The sequence below is a fragment of the Chiloscyllium plagiosum genome, chromosome 8 (assembly GCF_004010195.1).
Source record: "Chiloscyllium plagiosum isolate BGI_BamShark_2017 chromosome 8, ASM401019v2, whole genome shotgun sequence".
NCBI classification, from domain to species: domain Eukaryota; kingdom Metazoa; phylum Chordata; class Chondrichthyes; order Orectolobiformes; family Hemiscylliidae; genus Chiloscyllium; species Chiloscyllium plagiosum.
Window position 1 is genome coordinate 98,893,942 of NC_057717.1, and position 23,693 is coordinate 98,917,634.

The 23,693-nt window shown below is 44.2% G+C and overlaps 1 protein-coding gene across 3 annotated transcripts; it reads right to left on the bottom strand.

The window, feature by feature from the left end:
- Window positions 1-410: 410 nt before the first annotated feature.
- LOC122552450 (forkhead box protein D2-like) lies at window positions 411-9,513 on the bottom strand. 3 transcript variants are annotated; one of them, XM_043695181.1, is made up of 3 exons: window positions 9,496-9,513; window positions 4,257-5,430; window positions 411-602 (listed from the first exon to the last, which is right to left on the bottom strand). In XM_043695181.1, the coding sequence occupies exon 2, from the start codon at window positions 5,209-5,211 to the stop codon at window positions 4,270-4,272; it is 942 nt and encodes a 313-aa protein (XP_043551116.1). In that variant the 5' UTR covers window positions 5,212-5,430; window positions 9,496-9,513; the 3' UTR covers window positions 411-602; window positions 4,257-4,269. The 3 variants fall into 3 exon arrangements, with proteins under 3 accessions (XP_043551116.1, XP_043551118.1, XP_043551115.1); XM_043695183.1 differs by lacking the exon at window positions 9,496-9,513 and adding an exon at window positions 6,272-6,287; XM_043695180.1 differs by lacking the exon at window positions 9,496-9,513 and adding an exon at window positions 6,027-6,086.
- Between the last annotated feature and the right edge of the window lie 14,180 nt (window positions 9,514-23,693).

The following is a 23,693-nucleotide window of genomic DNA, read 5'->3' on the forward strand; positions in this document are numbered from 1 at the left end:
CCACATTGGTGCACCTCACAAAGTGACAGCCTGGCTTCTCGGCTGGCCTCGGTGTAAAACTGACAACACAGAGAGAAAGAGCCGTAACTCAGGCGAAAGGTCTCACGACTCCTGAGTTTCACGAGCGAACTCCAGCGGACAAGAGTGGGGAGCGAGACCAGAGGGGTGGTCAATACATTCGGGTTGTGTTTTTTTTTTGAGAAAGCCGTAAAGTTTTCCTTTACCATGAAATGTTTAAAATTACATCACATTCTTTGAAAAAAAAACGCATCCCACAAACAAAAAAAAACAATTGATACATTTAACTGGAAACGTGAAGCCAAGAATGTGAAAACATCCGAGACACAAACACAAATAATTTACAGAGGACAGTGTCAATTTAGAAACATTTATCAGGTTGCGTCTTGATCAATAATTAAACATGTCTTTATTTGTCATTGTAGCCACAATATTTACACAGGTTCATGTACAGGGAGGTTGCTGACTGTCTGTATATAAGTCCAAACCATTCATGTTTTGGTTTTGTCGTCCAGTCTGGCCCCCAAACTCCTTGAACGAATATTTTCAGGGCCTGCTCTCGCCTTCGGGAATATCCCAATTACCTGCAAAAGCACGGCACACCGGCATAAACACTGCAGTCCGGGGTTTCACTACCAACTGTTCACGTTGGTCGCTGATCAACAACCTCAGGATGTTACCCCCCTTATTCTTTCAATCACCTCAGCCCTTACGCATTCATTGATAGTGCCCCATTCCCCTGTTTAAACCAGCATATGCGCGGGAACACACATAATACCAACTGGCCCAAACTGAGATTTTCAACGATAATCTTGCCCCGTGTGACACTGGGAGCGGCTTCGTTAACAGGGCAAATCGCTTTGCATTATGACCACAGACAACGCTAAAAGATTTCGAAGATTAACGTCCCCGTGGAAGATGAATTAGCCTGCGGTGCTGTGCGGATAGGTGTTATATCTAAACCTGACTAGATATATCCCAACTCATATTCCAACGGTAACGTGCCAGGGTTATACGGTGAAAGGATATTTGTGTGGAAGTGTGTGTGTGTGTGTGAGTGTGAGTGTGGAAGTGTGTGTGTGTGAGTATGAATGTGAGTGTGGAAGTGTGTGTGTGTGTGAGTGTGTGTTGGCCGGGAACGACAATTAAGCAAAATCTGGAAACTGTTGGACAGGGACAATGATTTTACAAAAACAAAAATCGAACTATTTTCAGCTCACATTAGTACCACGCAATCTGGATATTATTACATTCTTGGGTTGGTTTAGTTTCCTGCCCCCATTGTCTCTCTGTGGTCCTGAAATCTAACTTGTAACTTGTCCCGAAATATCAGCCGCCCCTTCTCTTCCCGATTTTAGACCCCCCCCCCCCCCCCCAAAACGGACACAGACATACACACACATACAGACACACAGACATACACACTAACAGACACACACACACACACACAGACACACAGCCTGCAATTCGATAGAAACTCCTGCTGGTGTGTTTGAACGGCTTCAGTGAGACTTGACAGATCATTTAAGAGCTGGGAAGTTCTGGTGAAAGGTCACTGGACACGAAACATTAATTCTGCTTTCCCTCTCCAAAGATGCTGCGTTTCTCCAGCAACTTATATTTTTGTTGCAGGTGTATGGACTTGGGTCACAGATCAGACAATGCGAAACAAACTCGGGGGTTGTGGGGGGGGGGCGGATGCTAAATGGTCTGCCTGCGTTAATATGTTCTACCCTTCCTATATTCCGATTCTAATGTTCCTCTAAGGTTCATGTGTTATAATGCTTCTATCTTCATGTATTCCAATGTTCTAATGCTCTTTTGAGTAATGTTCCTTTGTTATACTGTTTCAATCTTCCTATATTCCAATGTTCCTAAAACGGAAATTGCTGGCGAAACTCAGCAGGCTATGGCCGCATCTGTAGAGAGAGAAAACAGAGCTCTGAAGGACGGTCACTGGACCCAAAACTCTGCTTTCTCTCTCCACGCACAGTGCCAGACCTTGCCGAGTTTCTCCAGCAATTTCCGATTTCTGTTTCAGACCATCTGAAAGGTTCGGGTGGGAACTATTTACACATTTTACCGGAGAGAGCGAGGCCTGAACCAAAAGGGATAGGGGGGCATGGTTTACAATTAAAGGATCCGCCAGTTAAGGCGGAGATGAGGAGATTGTGTGTTTCTGGGAAGAGGGGTTGGGAGTGGGTCTGTGAACGGCGGAGGCAGGGTCTTTGGGTATTTGTAGACAGTAAGGAGAATGGGGGGAGCGGGGTGGGGAATGGAGTTGAGGCCACACTCAGATCAGCCGGTAAAGCCGACCCGATGGGGCCGAACGGCCTGCCCCTCATTCGTTTGAAGGAGCCAAGGGTCTGAATGTTTTTCGAATGAGTCCATTCCCTGACTCTCCAGCACGGTGAGACTGCCCCCGCACACGGGCCCACATTTAACTGAGTCTCAAAGTGCCTCCAACGGGATAAGAAAGGCGATCTCAAACACATTTGGATAAGTACATGAGTAGGAAACATTTGGAGGGATATGGGTCAAGCGCAGGCAGGTGGGACTAGTTTATAGTTTGGGAATATCTGGTCAGCATGGACGAGTTGGACCGAAGGGTCTGTTTCTGAGCTGTGTGCACTCTATGATGGAAATAGACAGAGGACTGAGGTGCCTATAATCCACGGCCGCTCTGCAGCTATGAAATAAGCCGGTGTTGGACTGGGGTGCACAAAGTTAAAATTCACACAACGCCAGATTATAGTCTAAATAAGGTTTAATTTGTTGGACTATAACCTGTTGGACTATAACCTGGTGTGTGATTTTTAACTTTGTATACCCCAGTCCAACACCGGCAGCTCCAAATCATAGTCCAAACAAACCTGTTGGACTATAACCTGGTGTTGTGTGGTTTTCAGCTCTGAAAATGTTGTCAATTACCCCCCCCCCCCTTAACTTACTAGGGAGACGGTAACTAGCGATAATATCAGTTGTACTGTTAATCCGATTAATAGTCTGTGGACGTGAGTTCCAGTTCCGTTGAGGGGCAGTTAAATTCAGTTTTAAGAAAATCTGCCTTTAATGGTTTCGTTCAAAATCCATCTGGTTCACTGACAATCTGTCATTCTTTACTGAGTCTGGTTTCTACGTGACTCCAGACTCTTCACTACTTTCTGGAAAATCAGAGAGAGGGACGGTATGTGCTCGCCCAGCCAGTGACACCCAATTTAAAATAAAAACAAACTAACAAGATCTCTATCTAAACCGTAATCGGGTTAGCAATTAATCTCGCTAATCTGTGGTACATTGGCGGTGTCTCTCCTTCTGATTTGGGAAGTTTAGGTTCAATTCCCACCTGCCCCAGAGGGGTTTAACAACATCCCTGAGCAAACTACTCAGGAAATTGCCTTAACCTTATCTGGAAGGTGTTCCTAATTGTTACCGTGATGACTCGACCCTCGCGAGCAACGGGGATAAATCTTCGGGAGTAAAATTAACCAAATTCCACAAGCATCCCCTGGGGGAGCGGAAATGTTTCTTTTTGGTGGAAGAGATGGCATTCTGTAATTCCAAAATTTGGATGTCAAATTCATTTTGCCGTTAAAATGGGGAAGGAGAGAAGATCAGATTTATTAGTGAGCCGCTTCGTTCTGATTATTACCCAATAGAAATGCAAGAGAATACAGCTTAGAAAGCATTTGTTATCTGAATTTTGATATGATTTAGTTCGGGCCGCGAACAGTTATTAGAACCGTGTTTTGCGAGGAGTTTGACAATATTTACACGGACTAAAGCGAGGAATTAATGTGTAGAATTGCCCCCTTGCAACTTATAAAACAAAAATTCTTACGCCGTGCTTTCTTTCAGGTCAAATTACTGTGTTCACTCAAACGGGTTCACTTTGCTTCCACATTGATAGACACGCACAATTTCTTTCTCAAGTGCATTCTATAAAATTTAGCCTAAATTCCCAAATCCGGGAATTTCCAGAGATATCTGGAGCAGCCGGGTCTTTAAAAAAAATGTTGAATTCAGAGATGCAGGAGTGTGAATTAATCGCGGGTCAGTCATCGAGCAGATATCAGGGTTGTAACAGCCTTAAAAGGTCAGGTTTAACCCAAATCCTGTCACGTTGCAATTTCCTGCCCTTCACTCTAAATTGGAGGATGTTATTCAAGGGCATATTTGTAAGGTTTCTGCAGTACATTGCATATTCAGACACCACCCCTCCCCTACCCCTTCCTCACCTGCCCGGCACCATCAGTAACGGTAGTTGTGCAGCTGTAGGAGTTTACTGGCGAATTTCGCTCCCGTCTGTAGTTGGGCGCAATTTACGTCGACCAGACTCTGGGAGGGAGAGACAATGGCGGAGATCACCGGGGTGGGGTACACAGTAGGTGAGCCAGGGCTGCTCAACGGGCTGTCCAGGCAGAACGCAGCTAGAGCCGAGGTGGACTCGACTTTGATGGCACCTGGGGGCTGGGCACAGGGCGGGGGGGCGAGGGATTTGGGGTCGAGCTCGCTGCCCGGGTGGAGAAAGCCGGCCAGGGAGGGCAGGAGGGTGCCTGGAGTTGGCATGGGGCAGTGGTGGGGGTGCTGGAAGGTCAGGGGCGGATACCCAGTGCTGGGGAACTGGACGCTACAACCGTAGGGGCTGTAGCTCAGGGCTGGGTGGAGATGTGCATGACCCCTCAACACGCCGAGGTGGCACTGCCGTTTGAAACGCTTCCTCCTCCTCAGGAAGCTCCCGTTGTCGAACATGTCAGCGGAGTTGGGGTCCAGGGTCCAGTAATTGCCTTTGCCCGGGTTGCCCGGCTCCCTGGCCATCTTGACGAAGCAGTCATTGAGGGACAGGTTGTGGCGGATCGAGTTCTGCCAGGCTGGGAATTTCTCCTTGTAGTACGCGAACCTGGTGCTAATGAACTCGCAGATCTCGCTCAGGGTCAGCCTCTGCTTGGGGCTCTGCAGGATGGCCATGGTGATCAGGGCGATGTAGGAGTAGGGAGGCTTCACCGGCGGGTTCTTCGGCGGTGGCATCTCCCCCTTGCCGCCGGCAAGGGGCCCCCCCGCGGCCGCCCCCCGGGCAGTCACCTCCCCCTCCGGCCAGAGCCGGGGAGCGGGCTCGCTGTCCTCACCCACTACATCCACGTCCGGCTCCTCAACGTCGAGCGGCCTCGCTGTCATCTCCGACCCCAAAGTCATCGCAGGTTACTCGGCCACGAGAGAGCCCGGCGGCTACATGAAGGCAGAGAGAGACAGAGAGACAGAGACAGAGACAGAGACAATCTCAATCCCCTCTCTTCAAGCCAAGAGCTCAAAACTTTCCTTTGTCTGCTTTCTCCCCAGCTTCCTTGTCCCCCTTTTGTCGTTTCTCCTCTCTTGGTCCCTGGGGATTGCCAGTGTTTGACCATCCAGACCGAGCTGCACAAAAAACACACATACACACACATAAGCCCTCGCCTTCTTTAAACGCACGAATCTTTTCTGTAATGGTCCCTGACGTCAGGGAGGAATGCAGTGAATCCCAGAGAAATCCTGGAGCCAGGGATCTGAGCTCAAGTGACACGCACAAACCGCCCTCTTCCCCGCCCAAACCCCGGTTACTAATAGCTCAGACTACCCCCTCTCCACCAGATGCTGTTTAACATTAGTGTCCCAATGTAAAGGGCAAGGCCATCCCGTCCCCCACCTACCCTCTCCACTCCTCTCATTGTCTCTCTCTCTCTGTCTCTCCCTCTCCCTCCCTCTCTCTCTCTGTCTCTGTCTCTCCCTGTCTCCCTCTCTCTCCCTCTCTCTGTCTCATTCTCTCTGTCTGTCTGTCTCTGTCTCTCCCCCCTCTCTCTGCTCTGTCTCTCTCTGGTAACTTGTACAATTCAGTTTCCAACTTCCCCCCACGTCGCGATTTTAGAGACAACGGCCCTTCGGCCCATCCACGGCGGTTATATAAGTAAGCCACCTCTCTTGTCCCCACCGCCCACCCCCACATTCCCCAGCGCTTCCCTCGCCCCGGCGAGCACATTTTAATATTAATTCGATCTTTTTCTCATCATCCCGGCTCCTATTCGATTGGGTCCTTTTGAATTTCAAAGGAGGAATGAAAGCGACCGGTGGTTATCTCAGTGTGACCCAAACGCCGTTTCTCCAATGCTGGGTCATTTCCTCTCTGAAAGGAGTGCGTTGACCTAGCGCCGCTTTTGTTTCTCCCCCAGCCTCACCCCCCCCCCCTCCTAAACACACCTCCCTCCAACATGACTGGCCTCACCCCCTCCCCAACAACACCCCAGTCTGCTCCGTAACTGGGCGCAATATTCCTGTTGCACGGATCGCCGACCTCTGCGGCGTGTGGAGTCTGAAGGAGCTGACTTTCTGCTCGAATGTGATGCCGTCTGTGCTAAGACTTCGGCACCGTTACAAAATACAGGCTCCTATTGTCAAACTTGAGAGGAGTTTGTGTTCGCTAAACTGCGGGATCTGACGAACAGCGCAAAACATCGTTGACATGACTCACCGAATCTGGATGGGGATGAGAACACATCGCCTCAAATTCGTTCAAAAACAAAACATTTGTGGCCATTTCGTAAAACTAACCCGTCCTGCATTTTTTTAAAAAAGATTTGTCTTGAGATTTCAAAATACCTCACGGATAAAATTCTTACGAATAATCGAACATATCGAATATAAATGAGCACATTCTGAAATACAAACGGCGTGTCCTATTCTACACAGGAAATCGGACTGGCAAAATGAAGCATTCAGAAACAACAAAATGCAGTTTTAATGAATAGATAATTTTCTGGAAAGATACTTTATGTATCCCGTCTTCATTGAGGAGATTTGTAAATCTAGCTGCTGTTCTTGTGTGGACAGAATTGGATAACAGGCAGGGGTGTACATACACACACAATCTTACACACAGGTACGAACACACACGCTAATACACACACATACACATACACACACATACACACACATATATACACACGCACACATACATACACACACATGCACATATATACACACGCACACACACACATACACGCACACATATACACATATACACACGCACACACACATATATACACACGCACGCACACACATACGCACACACATATACATACACATATACTCGCACGCACTCACATACACACACATATATACACACGCACATACATACACACACACACACATATATACACACACACATATATGCACACGCACATACATACACACACATGCACACACATTTATACACGCACACATACATACACACACACATATATGCACACGCACACACATACACACACCTTTATACACGCACACATACATACACACACACATATATACACACGCACGCACACACATACACACGCGGCAAAATCCCTTTTACCCTCGGGGTCTCAGCTATAGTGATCGCAAAGTACTGTACAGTCCCTAGGTGGGCAAGTACGGCAGAAAACTGGCCTACACGTTCGAGTCTTACAGCACATCTGTGTCAGGATTCCAGTACGCGCGTTCAGCGTCTAACTTGTTTCTGACATTGCCCGGGAAGGTATTGCTTTATGAGCGTCTGAAAGGAGAGATTTAAGGCTTTCTGGGCTGCAAGCGACTCAGACATCAGACAATGCATCCGCTTTCCATTCCCATCCGTGTTCGGAGCAGGGGTGAATCAAGAGAGAGAGAGAATTCCCTTCACAGTGATACATTTCTGACTGAGGGAAACATTGAGGGTATTGTACAGGCATAGTTGTTCCTGATCAGGTGGAGATTGTATTTGCTCCCAGTGATGAAATATTGACATTCCTTCCATGGCTGTTAAAGCTATTTTGTTGTAATAGCTGTTGGCTATTTGTGTTTTGTTTATTATTTACATACTTGTGGTTGTTGAAATAAACTGCGCGGCAGAAGATTTTTATCCCCTGGAAACAAAAAGTCACTCTCACCTGATGATAGAGGGAAATACAACTTTAGATCTCACATTCCTTAATCAGTCTCAGATCCCCAAAAAGGGCACCTGCAATCTCCAACTTGTTATTGTTGTTTTTAATGTGTAGCTTGTTCAGCGTCCCCCTAGCCTCGTGGCTAGAATAATGCCCACATTTAGATAGTCCTTATTCAACGGAAGCTGCTGCTTTAGTCTAATTAACCAGATCGCAAAACTTGCATCCAAAGTGGCACGAGATATTATTAAACCGGAGAGAGATTTACCAGGATGTTGCGGGAAAAGAGACTTTTGAGGCTGGGAGTTTTTTTTTCATTGAGAGTGGCCTGATAAGAGGTTGTATAAAGCCAGGAGGGGTGTCGAGAAAGTGAATACCGAGTCTTTTCCCTAGAGTGGGGGATTTCAAAACTATTTGTAAGGTGAGAGGAGACAAATTTAAAAGAGACTTATGGGGCTTTTTTTTAAAATAGTGGTCAGAGTGTGGAATGAACTTCCAGAGGATGTGGTGGGTGTGGGTACAGTTACAACGTTTAAAAGTACAAGAAGAAGAAATATTTGGAAAGATATGGACCAAGCGCGGGCAGGTGGGTCTAGTTTAGTTTGGGGATTGTAGTCCACATGGACTGGCTGGGCGGAAGGGTGTGTTACCTTGCTGTATAACTCTAAAACGGTATTGGAGCTCTGCAATCTAAACTTCCCATGGTTAAGCCACGAAACTATTTAAAAAAAAAACACATTTTGAGATTTTTGCAGCAGGACGTTAACAGCAAGTGTAAACCCAGCAATCTCACTGAATTCAGAAAATAAAACTACCCACGGTCAGCTGATAAAAATTAAACGAATTAATAAATAAATCTGGATTATAATTATATATTTTAAACATTAATTCCCTGCCCTTTAATGCTTCATTTCGGACAAATCTCAGAGGAATTGCTGCTCTGATAAGCCTTAGCCGTTCATTGGAATCTATAGAATTTTAATAGGACCAGGACTGAATTAATGCAGGAAGGATATTCCCCCATGACTGGGGATTCACAGGTTAAGGATACAGGGTAGGCCATTTAGGACTGAAATGAGGAGGAATGTCTTCACCTATGACAGGAAACAGTCAGGCCAAAACACTGAATGTCTGCAAGAAGGAGGTAGATATAGTTATCAGGGCTAAAGAAATAAGGGTATAGGGAGAAAGGGTATGGAATAAGGGTATGGGGAGAAAGGGTATGGAATAAGGATATGGGGAGAAAGTGGGAACAGAATACTTTTAAAAATTATTCACTGGATGTGGGTGTCACTGGCTAGGCCAGCATTTATTGCCTCTCCCTAATTACCTCAGAGAGCCGTTAACAATCATTACATTTCTGTGTGTCTGGAGTCACATGTAGGTCAGACCAGGTAAGGATGGCAGTTTCCTTTCCTAAAAAAACACTAGTGAACCAGATGGAATTTTCCTGACAATCAATCAGCAGGTTCTTAATTTCAGTTTTTATTGAATTCCAATTCCACCATCTGCCATGGTGGGAATCAAAGACAGATTTTGGGAACATTACCTGTGCACCTGCAGTAATAGTCAAGCAAGAGCCTCCCAAAAGCAAGCCAGCTGATCCAGCATGACCATGTCGAATGGTGGAGCAGTCTCAAAAGGGCTGAATGGCCTACTCCTGTGATCTTGTATGCTTCTATGTCCACACTGAAACAATCTAGACTTCTCCCAGCTCTCTTTATCCAACCTCATTGAAGTACCTTTCCATTCATTTCCCCCTCATGTGCTTATCCAATTCGGCCTAATGTGTATCTATCTCTCCCTGTTGGTAGCAGGTTCCACATTCCCACCACTCTCTGAGTAAATACATTTGCTGTGAACTCCTTATTGGATATATGAGGGATTATTTTATACCTGTGCCCACCACCACTCCCAGGTTTAATCAACCCCTACCATCGTCTCCTTCTTTGCCCTATCAAACTTTTCCCTAATCTTTAAATTTCTCCAGATAAACTGTCTGCCTCTTGTCAATTCCATCTCTCTCTTATTTAATCCTCTCAACTCTCTTCCTCACTAACATATTTCACCGTTAATTAATTGAATGACGACACTATTATTACTCAAGTGACAAGTGCTGAGATAGTATCTCAACACAAACCTTGCAAATCCTAAACCTTTGCGAAGCCTTACTGCCTGTCCAATAAATTATTTCCACCTCTTAAAAAAAGCTTCTTTCATGGTACGTAGCTGGGCTGTCCCTAACTGCCCCTTGAGATGGTGGTGATCTATCTCATGGAATCGCAGCAGCCCATAAGGGTTGGTATGCCATGTGTTGAGGTCTTGCTTGAGAGGGGGGAGGGGGTGGGGGTGTTCCACAGTTTTGACCCAACCCTGTGATTCCAAAGGTGGTGAAGAATTGGCTTTCAATGGATTTGAACAATCATAGAATGACAAAGCTTTTAAAGAGGCAATTCAGTCTTTTGCACAATACTAGCCATTAGATAGAGCTAGCCATTAGATAGAGCTATCCAAATAGTCCCATTCTTGCATTGTTTCTCCATAGCATTACACTTCTATCTCCCTTTCAAGCATTTATCTAATTCTCTTTAATCAGGGACAATTGAATCTGATTTCTGGGTTTTAAAAACTTACTGTGCAACCGATGGTGTTCTTTTCTTCACAAGCCCTCTATGTTTGGAAGAATTACCTTAAATATGGTTTCTCTGGTTGTCAGGCTAACACCCTGATAAACCAATTACCCTAATTATCACTCAAAAAGCACTTCTGCTAAAAGTGGTGCTTCCTTGACAATTCACTGGAGAACATGTCCTGTAATTAAAGGCTCCAGTGAATTCCCTAATTCAAAATATGACACTGCAGTAGGAGGACATTCAACCCATCGTACCTGTACTGGCTCTGTTCTGGAGTAAGTGCAAACTAAGTCCACTATGTTAAGGAGAAGATAAATAGATTCTTGATCAATTAGAGAATCAAAGGTTATGGCTAAAGAGCAGGAATTTGGACGTGAGGAATGTCGATCAGCCATGATCCCAATGGATACCAGAGCAGGCTTGAGGGGCTGAATGGCCATCTCCTGATCCTATTTTTATGGACGTATGCTTTCCCTTCTCCCAAGATCCTACATTTTTGTCAAATGGTTGTTCAACCTTTTCTTAAATGGGGCAATGAAGGTCACTCTGTTGAAAATCCGGTAGTCTTCTAGGCAACAAGATTTTCTCCTAACTATTCTCCCCAGGCTCCTAGAAAAGTCATAACCTTGCAGTGCACATTCCCAAGTTAAGCTAACAGTCTATAGTTATTCAGATGAACAACACTTCATAATTTAAAAATCTTCTGATATTTTAATAAGTACTAAATTTTCACTTTGCTGTGCATATTGTGTTGTTCTATTGAATTAATGAACAATTCACATTTTTACAGCTCAAGAAATCACCTATCATAGCTGTCTCTCTTCCACCCATTTCTCATGTCAGACAGCGCTAAAGACCGCTGAATGGTATCACTCTTGAGTTAGAGTTTGCACATTAGAGTTAGAGAATTACCACTCTACAAACTTACACACAAGAATTCTGATGTCCCTGTTATAGGAAAGATTTTGTGAAACTTGAAAGGGTTTAGAAAAAATTTACAAGGATATTGCCAGGATTGGAGGGTTTGAACTATAGGGAGAGGCTGAAAAGGCTGAGGTTATTTTCCTTGGAGTGTTGGAGGCTGAGGGGTGACCTTATCAAAATTCATAAAATCATGAGAGGCATGGATAGAGGGAATAATCAAGGTCTTTTCCCTCAGGTAGGGGAGTCCAAAACTTGAGAGCATTGGCTTACGGTGAGAGGAGAAAGATTTAAAAGGGACCTAAGGGGCAACATTTTCACGCAGAGGGTGGTGCATGTACGGAATGAGCTGCCAGAGGAAGTGGCGGAGGCTGGTACAATTACAGCATTTAACAGGCATCTAGGTGGGTACATGAGTGACAGGGTTAAGGGCCACATGTTGGCAAATGGGAATGGAGTAATGTAGAATATCTGGTCAGCATAGACGAGTTGGACCAAAGGGTCTGTTTCTGTGCTATACATCTCTTTGACTCTGTGTCTCTAAGTAATCAGACACTTCAGTGCAGTGCAGTACGACTGTATTGGAAATGCTATGTTTTGGATGAGACATTAAACCTGGCTCCTATCTACCCCACATGTGGAAGTAACAGACCCAATGGCACTATTTCAAAGAAGCACCGTGGATTTATCCCTAATGCCCTGGTTAATAATTAATCTTCAACCACCATCATTTTAAAAAATACAATGTTTGGCCTTTTGTCACACTGCTGTTACTGAGAGCTTTCTGAGAGCCAATTGGCTGTCAGATTTCATATATTATACAGTGACTACACTTGAGAAGTATTTCATTGGCTGTAAAGTGCTTTGGGTTGTGTAAATGAAGGACTTCCTTTCTTTTCTTGTGGAATACTACTTGTCAGTGCTTGAATTGGTGAGAAGCCAACTCCTTCGGAAAGTCAGCAGAGTCTGCAAAGTTACTGACTGTAGCTCCAGGTCAGTGGATTTGTATAAATCCCTTTTCACACCTTGTCAACATTTCCACAACAGCAAGTTTCTTGGGATCTTTATGCTTTCCGCAGACGCTGTGCATCTAGACAGCAATTTCATGAAGTTACTTTTGTTCTGTTCGGGAGACTTTCCAAATATTGCCACATGAACCTGACAGCCTGGAGGTTCATGTGGACAGCCTGAACCTTGCAGGTCGAACGCGGCACTGGAGAACACATGACCTCTGTGCCCCACTTGTGCCTTATCCCACCCAGTTGAAAGCCCAGTCTGTGCCATTTTAACAGAGTCGGTGATCTGTTTAATCTACTCAGGACATGGAACAAGATACAGGATCCCGTCATTCACAGAAGAACCTCAGTCCATTAGTGCTAGGACCCTTGCTTGCTTTCACTGGACACTCAATGTCAGACTCAGTCAAGTACCCTAAATACTTAGAAACTAGCATCATATTTCTGGGAAGGGAGGCCCAAGATTCATCTCGCTAGTCCTTCCAAATAAGCAATGGAAACAATGCTGAATTGCTCCCCATATGTATAAAATATCACTCCACGTTTTATTGTACTTACATTTTTTTGAGTGAATGCGAAACAGTTTTGGCTTTGCATCAATGTAAACTGAATGGTTATATTCCCCAAATATGTTAAGTAAATAGTGGGAGACCAGCATGAGAAGTTTGACCTTTACTCTGCTGCAGTAACAAAACTTGAAATGATGTGGGCCTCTTCAATGTAACAAAAGAGAAGGCAGTGGCATAGTTAACCAACTCATAATCCAAAGCCCTGTGTGATTATTGAGCAGATAGGAGTTTGAATCCCAACACAACAGATGGTGAAATTCAAAATTAATCTGGAATTAAGAGCTGGTATAATAACAGCCATCAGCATAAAGGAAATCTGGTTCCCTCGTTAGGGAAGGAAATCTGCCCCCCTTACCCGGTCTGATCGACACACAACTCCACTTTCATTGCAACGTGGTTGACTCTGAAGTGCCTTCTGGCAAGGCATTCCATTCAACAGCAAAAAGGGCTGGACAATAAATGCCAAGATATCAAGAATGATGTTTTTTTAAATGCCAAAGTGTCAGATGCTGGTAGAGATGGGGGTGATTGAGTATTATTCAGGCCAAAGCAGATAGATGCTTTACTAACAAGGGAGTAAAAGGAATGGATTCATGGTGATAATGAAATGATGACTCCTCATGATTTTATAAACCTCTATAAGGTCACCTCTCACCCTCCAGGGAAAACTGCCTCAGCTTATTCAGCCTCTCCCTATACCTCGAACCCTCCAAACCTGACAACATCCTTGTCAATCTTTTCTGAACTCTTTCAAGTTTCACAACATCCAGCAGACTCCTCAATGACATTAATGTATTTGCAATGACACACAATTGAAATCAGTCTGGTAGCATCCCTACAGTGGTAGAGTCCCTACCTCTGAGCCAGAAGGGCTGCATTCAAGTCCCACCTGCTCCAGAGATGCATTACAACAGGTTGATTAGAAAATATCTAACTGGTAGCAGTGAGAGTAGGAGCAGACACTGTTCCTAGTCCCAGTTAAAACCATATAGATGTTAGCAATTGCCACGTGTGGCACTAACCAAGCAGAGGAACCTAGCTGGAGTAGATGCTGCCTGACCTGCTGCGCTTCTCCAGCAACACATTTCCATCTTAGAGGAACCTAGCTGTCAATGTGGTCACAATGACTTGTAACTTTAGTTATCAAATGGGCAATTTTTGCATCAGGAGTGAATTAGAATTCAAAAAATGCTGGAGACCCACAGCGGGTCAGACAGCACCCATGGGGACAGAACGAGCTAACCTTTTGAGTCTAACTGACTCTTCATCAGAGATGAACACTTCACTTCAGCTCTGATGAAGAGTTGTCTGGACTGGAAAGGTTAGCTCGCTCTGTCCCCATGGCTGCAGTCTGACCCACCGTGACCTCCAGCATTTGTTGCTTTCAGTACAGATTCCAGCATCTGCATTAATTTGCTCCTAAATTAGAGTCCAGCACAATTAATAAGATCACAGTTATTTGGAGACATGCACTGGTTAATATATTAAATTCTGCGTTTTGGCATATCGCAAACTGTATGTTGGCACGTTCAGTGTCTGAGATATAAAATGTGTTTGCTGCTTTATGAGGTTGAAGTCCATGTGGTTAGCAGTGAACTGCTCTGAGTATCACAGCAGTCCCTTCCCAGAAGCATTAGGAACTACTTTCCAATTGTACAATACTGCTTCTGGCTAGAGACTTTGAAACTCATGCAGCAGGATTTGTGCTATCCCGTGGGCTGTGATTTGCATGCTCCTTGCCAGGATGAAACTTTGCGGGCACACAGTTGTCACCAGGACCATTGTATTTCCAAATCTATGTTCCCCAGTACAGCCCAGGCTATTGGCACATCCACTGGTGCTGCTGAGTTTGAACTAAAGCTCTGGAAGACGTTATATTTCAATCAAAACATTAATGCTATTTCTCTCTCCGTACATGCTGCCAGGCCCACAGAGTTCCTCTCGCACTTTCTGTTTGCATTTCAGACTGCTGACTTTGCAGTATTTTGTGCTGATTTCATTGGCTGTAATGTGCTTCGAGACATCCACTGGATCATGAAAGATGCCATTCAAATGCAGTTTTTTTCCCCTCTCCTTCTGCCTCTCTGTCTTGTATTCTTGTTGTATAAAACTAAACCTTGTTTTCTGTCACAAACTGCAGGCTCCACTTCTTAATGCATGAGCCTTTGGGAAGGACCTGTTAAAAGAATGCAATAAATCTTTATTATCCACGCGTGGGCATCACTGGCTGGGCCCAGCGTTTATTGCCCGTCCCTAGTTGCCCCTTGAGAAGGTGGGGGTGAGCTGCTTTCTTGACCCGCTGCAGTCCATGTGCTGTAGGTAGACCCACAATGTCCCTGTGGGAGGGAATTCCAGGATTTTGACCCTGAGAGTAAGCAGCATGCATTAGCTGCTCGGCATCATGTTTTCTTGCAGCTTTATTTTATCAGAACCATTTCTGGCCTTTTCTGTTTTCAGCTTTCTTTATTTATGGAGTCATAAAGTCATACAGCACGGAAACAGATCAACCAGTCCATGCTGAACATAATCCCCAAACTAAACTAGTCCCACCTGCCTGCTCCTCGCCCATGTCTCTCCAAATCTGTCCTTTTAAAGTACTTATATAAGTGTCTTTTAAACGTTGTAACTGTACCTACATCCACAACTTCCTCAGGATGCTCATACCACATGTGAACCATCCTCTGTGTAAGATATTTGCTTCTCATGTTTCCTTAAAAATATGCCCCCTATTCCTGAATCCTCCACTCTAGAGAAAAGACAACTATCTATACTAAAAACTACATAATCTGTAGCCCTCACGATTCTATAAATTTCTGTAAGGTCACCTCTCAACTTCCTATGCTCCAGAGACATAAGTCCCAACCTATCCAGCCTTTCTTTATAACTCAAACCTTCCATATCCAGCAACATCCTGGTAAATCTCATCTGAACCCTCTCCAACGTAATAGCATCCTACCTGTAACTGGGTGGCCAGAACTTCAGGCACAGTACTCCAGAGGTGGCCTCACCAATGTCCTGTACAACCTCAGCATGACATCATAGGGCTCCTGTCTGAAATGTTGATTTTCCTGCTCCTCGGATGCTGCCTGACCTGCTGTGCTTTTCCAGCACCACTCAAACTTGACCCCCATGATATCATACCTCCTATTCTCAAATATCTGAACAATGAAGGAAAAAGTGCCTTTTTAACCACCCTCTCTGTATGTGATGCAAACTTCAAAGAATTAGATACCTGAACCCCTAGGTCCCTCTGTTACTTGTGTCAGTTAGGCTCCAGGTTTCAAACGCCATATTCTTCCCATATCCTTGTGGTATCAAAATCAAAATTACTGTGCAGCACTTTGTTGTAATTCTATATTTTCCGTGGGATCTCCAAACAGTTGAGCAAACACTTTCCCTCTGATCTGTTAACAGTTCCAATGCAAGGTGGATCTTGGTTAATGGGCAGGAAATGGGAGAACAGTTAGAGTGGGCTAAACGATTGGAGTTGTAGATTTTCATGAGGCTGTTAAAAGTGGGTGGAGAGAGATTGTTTAAGATAGAGGTGGGAGGACGTTTTCACTCTCAGAGCATCGATAGTCCATGGAATTCTCTTCCTTCAAAGCAGTATGGGATGCTATCTAATGTAGGTTTGATTGAGAAATAAGTGCAACTAATTAGGTGGAACAAACTCCAGGAGAAAGATGCAAATAAAAGGAAATATCGAGCAAGTGTGCTATTAATTAAATTTGTACTAAAAAAAAATTTAAAAAGGCATAAACAATTGTTTAATCACTAAAAGAGCCTGCAAAAGGACATTGTAACATCACACCTGAGAGTGAATATAACAATTTACTTACAGAAGAAATACTGGAACAATTCAACTGATATTAATGACAAAAATCTGTTATGGACCAGACCAAACCCCCTTAAAATATATTAAGAGGATAGCCCAGACCCTAATCTTTTTTCACTTTAAAGGCAAATGACAGACATTGCTTTCCAGATGCAATTAGATTGGTCAAACCACCAGATTTGAAGCAAAACATACTGTATTCATACACTGTAGTCAAAATACAATTAAAGAAAGAAGAAATTGGCATAACTTAACTCAATTGAAAAACTTAATAGAATAACAGATTGTTTAACGACTAAATAGTACCCATTCCAATACAGAAATATCCCCTTAACACACCCTTGGCAAAGACAAATTCAGAAAAATAGATTGTCCAACTCCAATAGCAGGAGAAAAACAAATCAAGAGAAAACTCTGAGCGAGAAAGAGGCAGAGAGAGAGAGAGAGTAGCAAGGTGAGATGGACTGCAGTTTCCACCTGGCTTCAAGACCCCAACAGCAGCTACTACTGCAAAACTAAAACTAAAAACCCTGGTTCTGTGGGAACTTGTCCCACCCATTCAGGCTGCTTCTATTGTTCCAAATTTGAAAAATAACCTAAGGCCTCACAAGCTGTTTACTTTAAGGGATTTCAATAGACCGCTCCTAATCGCTGTTAAAATCTCAAAAAAAAAAGAACAAAATACACCTCTTAAAGCCACAGTATCATTACAATGCAAATACCATTACAACCCAGGAAAGATCAACACTTACAATAGAGTCATAGAGTCATAGAGATGTACAACATGGAAACAAACCCTTCAGTCCAACCCATCCATGCTGACCAGATATCCCAACCCAATCTAGTCCAACCTGCCAGCACTTGGTCCATATCCCTCCAAACCCTTCCTATTCATATACCCATCCAGATGCCTTTTAAATGTTGCAATTGTACCAGCCTCCACCACTTCCTCTGGCAGCTCATTCCATACACGCACTACCCTCTGCATGAAAAAGTTGCCCCTTAGGTCCCTTTTATATCTTTCCCCTCTCACCCTAAACCTATGCCCTCTAGTCCTGGACTCCTCCATCCCAGGGAAAAAACCTTGTCTATTTACTCTATCCATACCCATCATAACTTTATAAACCTCTGTAAGGTCACCCTTCAGCCTCCAGGGAAAACAGCCCCAGCCTATTCAGCCTCTCCCTGTGGCTCAAACCCTCCAACCCCTGGCAACATGCTTGTAAGTCTTTTCTGAACCCTTTCAGGTTTGATAAATATTTAACAAAGGATTCTTTAAAGATCAAAAGGGAGAGATGAAAGGAATATGAAACATTACAGTTAATTTGACTAGATAAAAGCTCACAACTTCACAATGGGAATAATTAAAGAATAAGGAATAGCATAGACTCGCCAACTTTAAGGGCATTTAAATGGTCATTGAATAAACATGTGGATGATGATGGAATAGTGTAGATTAGATGGGCTTTAGATTGGTTTCACTGGTTGGCGCAACATCAGGGGCCGAAGGGCCTGTAAAGTGCTGTAACATTCTATGTTCTAATAATGTTAATTGATAAAGCATCACATGAAAGTGGGAGGAACCTAATTGGAGTGTTGACAAACCTCTGCGCTTGCCAAACAGGAGGAGTCAAACAAATATTAGAAAACAAAACCCTTCTGAAATTTCAGGAGTTTTAGAAAACATCTAAGTAACTTCTAACACCGAAAATAACTTACTCTCTTAGTACTTTCAGGTTAAACTTTATGTTAAAAGTTGATGGATACTCCATTCTTAGACATTGTTAGATATTTTATTCTTTGCTATTTTTAGATGTCTTTTGATATTCTTGAATAGTTATAAGTAACACAAATGTTAGATTTGGTATGTATCTTTTGACAGTTTTTAGCATAACCATACACTTATTAGCTGATAAATCTCTGCTAATAAGTTGTAAAATGAGTGAATCACCTCATTAAAGTTATTTTTGGTTACAACTTGAAATGAATCTTCTATCTTGTATGCTTCCTTAAGTCAGGAAGTGTATTTTCTGAAGATAAAAATCCCAGACCCTCAAAATATCTGGGACATTTATAAATGTTACAAACCCAAAACTTTAAGCACTGTGAAATTGGCTTGCTTGAACTCAATGAGACAGAAATTATTAGCAAAATACTCTTGATGTAGCTTGTCACTAAATAAGAGTTAAAAATTGTTAATTACTTCAAGTGGAAGCTGCATGGGTCAATGGATTTATTGGAGGCTGACTATTTGGGTGTTTGGGGGGCTATGAGGAACGGACTGGAAACCTGTGCTGAGGTCCCAATTGAGTCAGCCATGATCAAGTTGAATGGTGAAACAGCCTCATGGGGACAAATAGCCCAATCCTGCCTTAAGTCCTGTGCTCCAATTGTGAGGGGTAGTTTCAGCAGAGAGTTGCTCAGTGCTAGGATTAAAACTAAAGGTTTTGTTATCAATGGATATGGGGTTGGAGGACATGAAGGGGCCCAGAAGGTCAGAGCTGAAAAAGCAAATGGCATGAGGTGGGTAGGAGTAGATGGGGTGGTGGGGAAGATTTTTAAATTATAATCAAAGACTGTCAACCTGATTGGAAGGACTGGAAGCTGACTCCTTCAGTGAGAGAGCCTTTCTGAGTCTCTGTCTATGTTCCACCGCCAAACCACAACAACCCGACGGTCGGAGGAGGAGCGTCTTATCTTCCGACTGGGAACCCTCCAACCGCAGGGGATGAACTTGGACCACACCAGTTTCTTCATCCCCCCTCCCCCCACCTTGTCACAGCCGGATCCTTCCAGCCCGGCACCGCCTTCCTGACCTGCAGTCTTCTTCTTGACCTCTCCGCCTCCACCCTACCCCGACCTATCACCCTCACCTTGACCTCTTTCCACCTATCACATTTCCAACGCCCCTCCTCCAACTCCCTCCTCCCTACCTTTTATCTTCTCCTGCTGAACACTCCCTGCTCATTCCTGAAGAAGGGCCTGTGCCCGAAACGTCGAATCTCCTGTTCCCTGGATGCTGCCTGACCTGCTGTGCTGTTCCAGCAATAAAGTTTCAACTTTGATCTCCAGCATCTGCAGACCTCACTTTCTCCTATGTTTTATAAAGCAAATTAGAGCCATTCAGCTACACTGATTCATTCATGATTGTGCTAAATTTATTTAAATTGTTCCTTTTTCCGCAAAAATAGATCGGTGTGTTTTAGAATTAGTGCTTTGTATGTTGAAACGTTTCACTGAATGCACCTATCTCACAGAGTTGTGAGGCACTGACTCGCTGTGTCATTAATAGCAGTGATCAACACCTCTGTACCTTTCTGCCCACCTCTCATTGAGGCTTCCCATTTTAATTTCACTTTGTCTCACATCACCATTGACTTTCTCCCTCATGGTCAACATCCTTGCAATCTTCCTTAAGCCATCTCTTTCAGCAAGTTCTCACACTTCAGAGTTTGGCCAATGTGACCTCATTGCTTTTCCTGATGACCTTTCCTCCTGTGCCATCTCAAGAATTTTCTTGTTGCCCCTGTGTGACCCACTCTATCCTTCTCCATTGCCACTACCTAAGCTCTTCAGTGCCATTATGAACATTTGCTGCAGGTTCACACTCATTAAATGTCATAGAGTCATAGAGATGAACAGCACAGAAATGAACCCTTCGGTCCAACCCGTCCATGCCAACCAGCTATCCTAACCTAATCTAATCCCAATTGGCCCATATCCATCTAAACCCTTTCTAATCAGATAGCCATTCAGATGCCTTTTAAATGTTGCAATTGCACCAGCCTCCACCACTTTCTCTGGCAGCTCATTCCATACATGCACCACCCTCTGTGTGAAAGAGTTGGCCCTTAGGTCCCTTTAATATCTTTCCCCTCTCGTTCTGGACTCCGCCAACCCACAGAAAAGATCTTGTCTATTTGTCCTATCCATGCCCCGAATGATTTTATAAACCTTGAAAAGGTCACCCCTCAGCCTCTGACGCTCCAGGGAAAACAGCCCCAGCCTGTTCAGCATCTCCCTTTCGCTCAAATCCTCCAACCCTGGCAACATCCTTGTAAATCTTTTCCAAATCTTTTCAAGTTTCACAGCATCCTTCTGGTAGGAGAGACACCAGAATTGCACCCAATATTCTTGGTTACATTTGGAGGAAGTTGCGTGCCCCAGAATTCCTGGTTGTGGTTGGTAGTCAAGCTGTATAACCGTCAGGTCACAGCGAAGAGGGAGCTGATAGATGAGGAGATTTAATGCTAGACTATTTAATCCACAGAATTGAATAATGTCTTAGGGTTCGAATCCACCATGTCAGGTGGTGGAATTTGAATTCAATAAAAGTCTGGAATTAAGAGTTGAATGATGACAATGAGACTGCAAAGGCAACCCTGCAGCTGCTGTCAGAAATACCCATTTGATTCAATAATATCCTTTAGGAAAGGAAATCCTAGAATGTGGAGGCTACTCAGCCCATTGAATCTACACCAATCCTCTGAAAAGCCTCCCTCCCACCTACCCTAGCCCTGCAGTTCCCACACCTAATCCCCCTTACGTGCACATCCCTGGATATTAGGGGCAATTTAGCCTGGCCAATCCGTCCTAACCTGCACATCTTCAGACTGTGGGACAGAACCCACGCAGACACGATGAGGACTTGCAAACTCCACACAGACAGTTGCTGGAGGCTGGAATCGAACCCGGGTCCCTGGCGCTGTGAGGCAGCAGTGCTAGCCACTGAGCCACAGTGCTGCTCTAAATTAGCCACCTTGGCCTGCTTTACACTGACCCACTGCAGTGCCGTTGACTCTTAACTGTCCTCTGGGCGATTAGGGATGGGCAACAGTGCTGGATTAGCCCACGATGTCCACATGCCAATTCAAAACAATCCATTTGAAGGATGGTTGCAAGGTTGGTGTGAGGACCCTAAACGTGGCTTGTTGCACATTAGCTGGCAACAAAGGAAAATGTGGACAACTCCAGTGGACTGATGATCAGCTGATCGGCAACACTGTAAATAACAGCCTGAACCCACATCATTTGCAAGACTTGAACCAAATCTTGGCATCTTCAACCCTCACCATTGACATTGGCAACTACCTCAATCCCAATGGATGCCCATCGTGTTATACAAGATGCAATGATGGTGACAATGGAGTATTGTGGAATTGTTACTACTATGCTGAAGGAGACCATTCAGCTCATCCTGCCTTCACCAGCTCTTTGAACGAGCATTGTTACCTTGTGCCAATCTCCTGCAATTTACCCACTGACCTATTTTTCCCCAAATACTGATGCAAGGCACTCTGTGGGAACTTGGGATAGACCGGGCTCTCATGCTGGGTAAAAAAGCAGCTCAGCCACAGTAAGGTGTGCCCAATTCCCTTGGATGGTAAAGGGCTCAATTCTTTAACAGGTCGAAGGGAAAGATTTGGAAGAGATGGTAAAGGAAAAATATGGAAACTGTCATCCTTCCCTGGTCTGGGCTACATGTGACTCCAGACCCACAGCATCGTGGTTGACTCTTAACTACCCTCTTGGGTGGGCAATAAATACTGGCCTAGCCAGCGATATCCTCATCCCATGATTGAATTTTTAAAAAGATGCATATAGTGGGAGTTAAATGCATGGTAAGCACAATATTCAAGAACAAACTGAGTCTGTTTGAGTTGAGATTGTCAACAATGGGTGTATAGGACAATATGATCAAATTGCAGTAGTTTATATGGGGGGAAATGATCCATTTACCTGCCCAAGGGTTAAAAACAAAGAGCGCAAGGCTCATGGAAGCAAGAGCAATTGGTAATGAATTAGCCGTTAAAACACTAAGTATCCATAAGACAACAGGACCAGATGGATTACATCTCGCAGTATTTAAGGAAATGAGACAAGACATAGGAGGAGTTGTGAATAAAAAGTTTCACAGCTCATTACATCCAGGAGTAGTAACAGATGATTGGAAAACAACTAATCTTGTTCCAATTTTCAAAGGTCAGACCACAGTCTGGGGAATTCCAGGACTGTTAGCTTAACATCTGTAGCTGGAAAAAACATTGGAGGCTCTTACAAAGGAAATAATTTGTACTTAACAACAGTAAAGGCAATAATTACAAGCCAATGTGGTCTTGTGAAAAGCAACTAATGCATTACCAACTTCGCAAGAACAAAGTCAGATTGTGGACCAAGACAATGTTTTTGACGTTAGGAAAGCTTCTGATAAGGGCATTCAATTAAGAGCGAAGCTCACGGGGATTGGTTTAAATTTGTTCAGGAATTGTTGTTTGGGAATTGGTGTCAGTTAGTTCCCCACTTTGCTCCCAGTGTGCCAGCTACTGGACTGCAAGCTCCATAGAGATTGACAGCCCTTGCTCAGGCAGCCCCACTACCTGGGTACGCCTTGACAGCTGCTGTCATTTGACCATGCTCGACATGTCCTCAAACTATGTCCAGCAAGCCCCAAGACAGCACGGCCCTCACTAGTAACATTTACTTTATAGGCTGGCCATCGAGAGCGTTCTGACTGGGTGTATCACTACCCAGTATGGCAACTGTACCATTCAAGATCAGAGACAGCTACAGAGAGAGTGGTGAATTTGGCCCGGACAATCACAATGGCCAACCTTCCATCTATAGAATCCATCTACCAGGCCCGCTGTCAAGGAAAGGCCGCCAGCATTCTCAAAGATCCATCCCACCCTGGCAATGTTTTTCGACAACCTCTAAGGGTTTTTACAGAATCCAAAGTGTGTTTACAAATATATTAAGGACAAAAGTGTAACAAG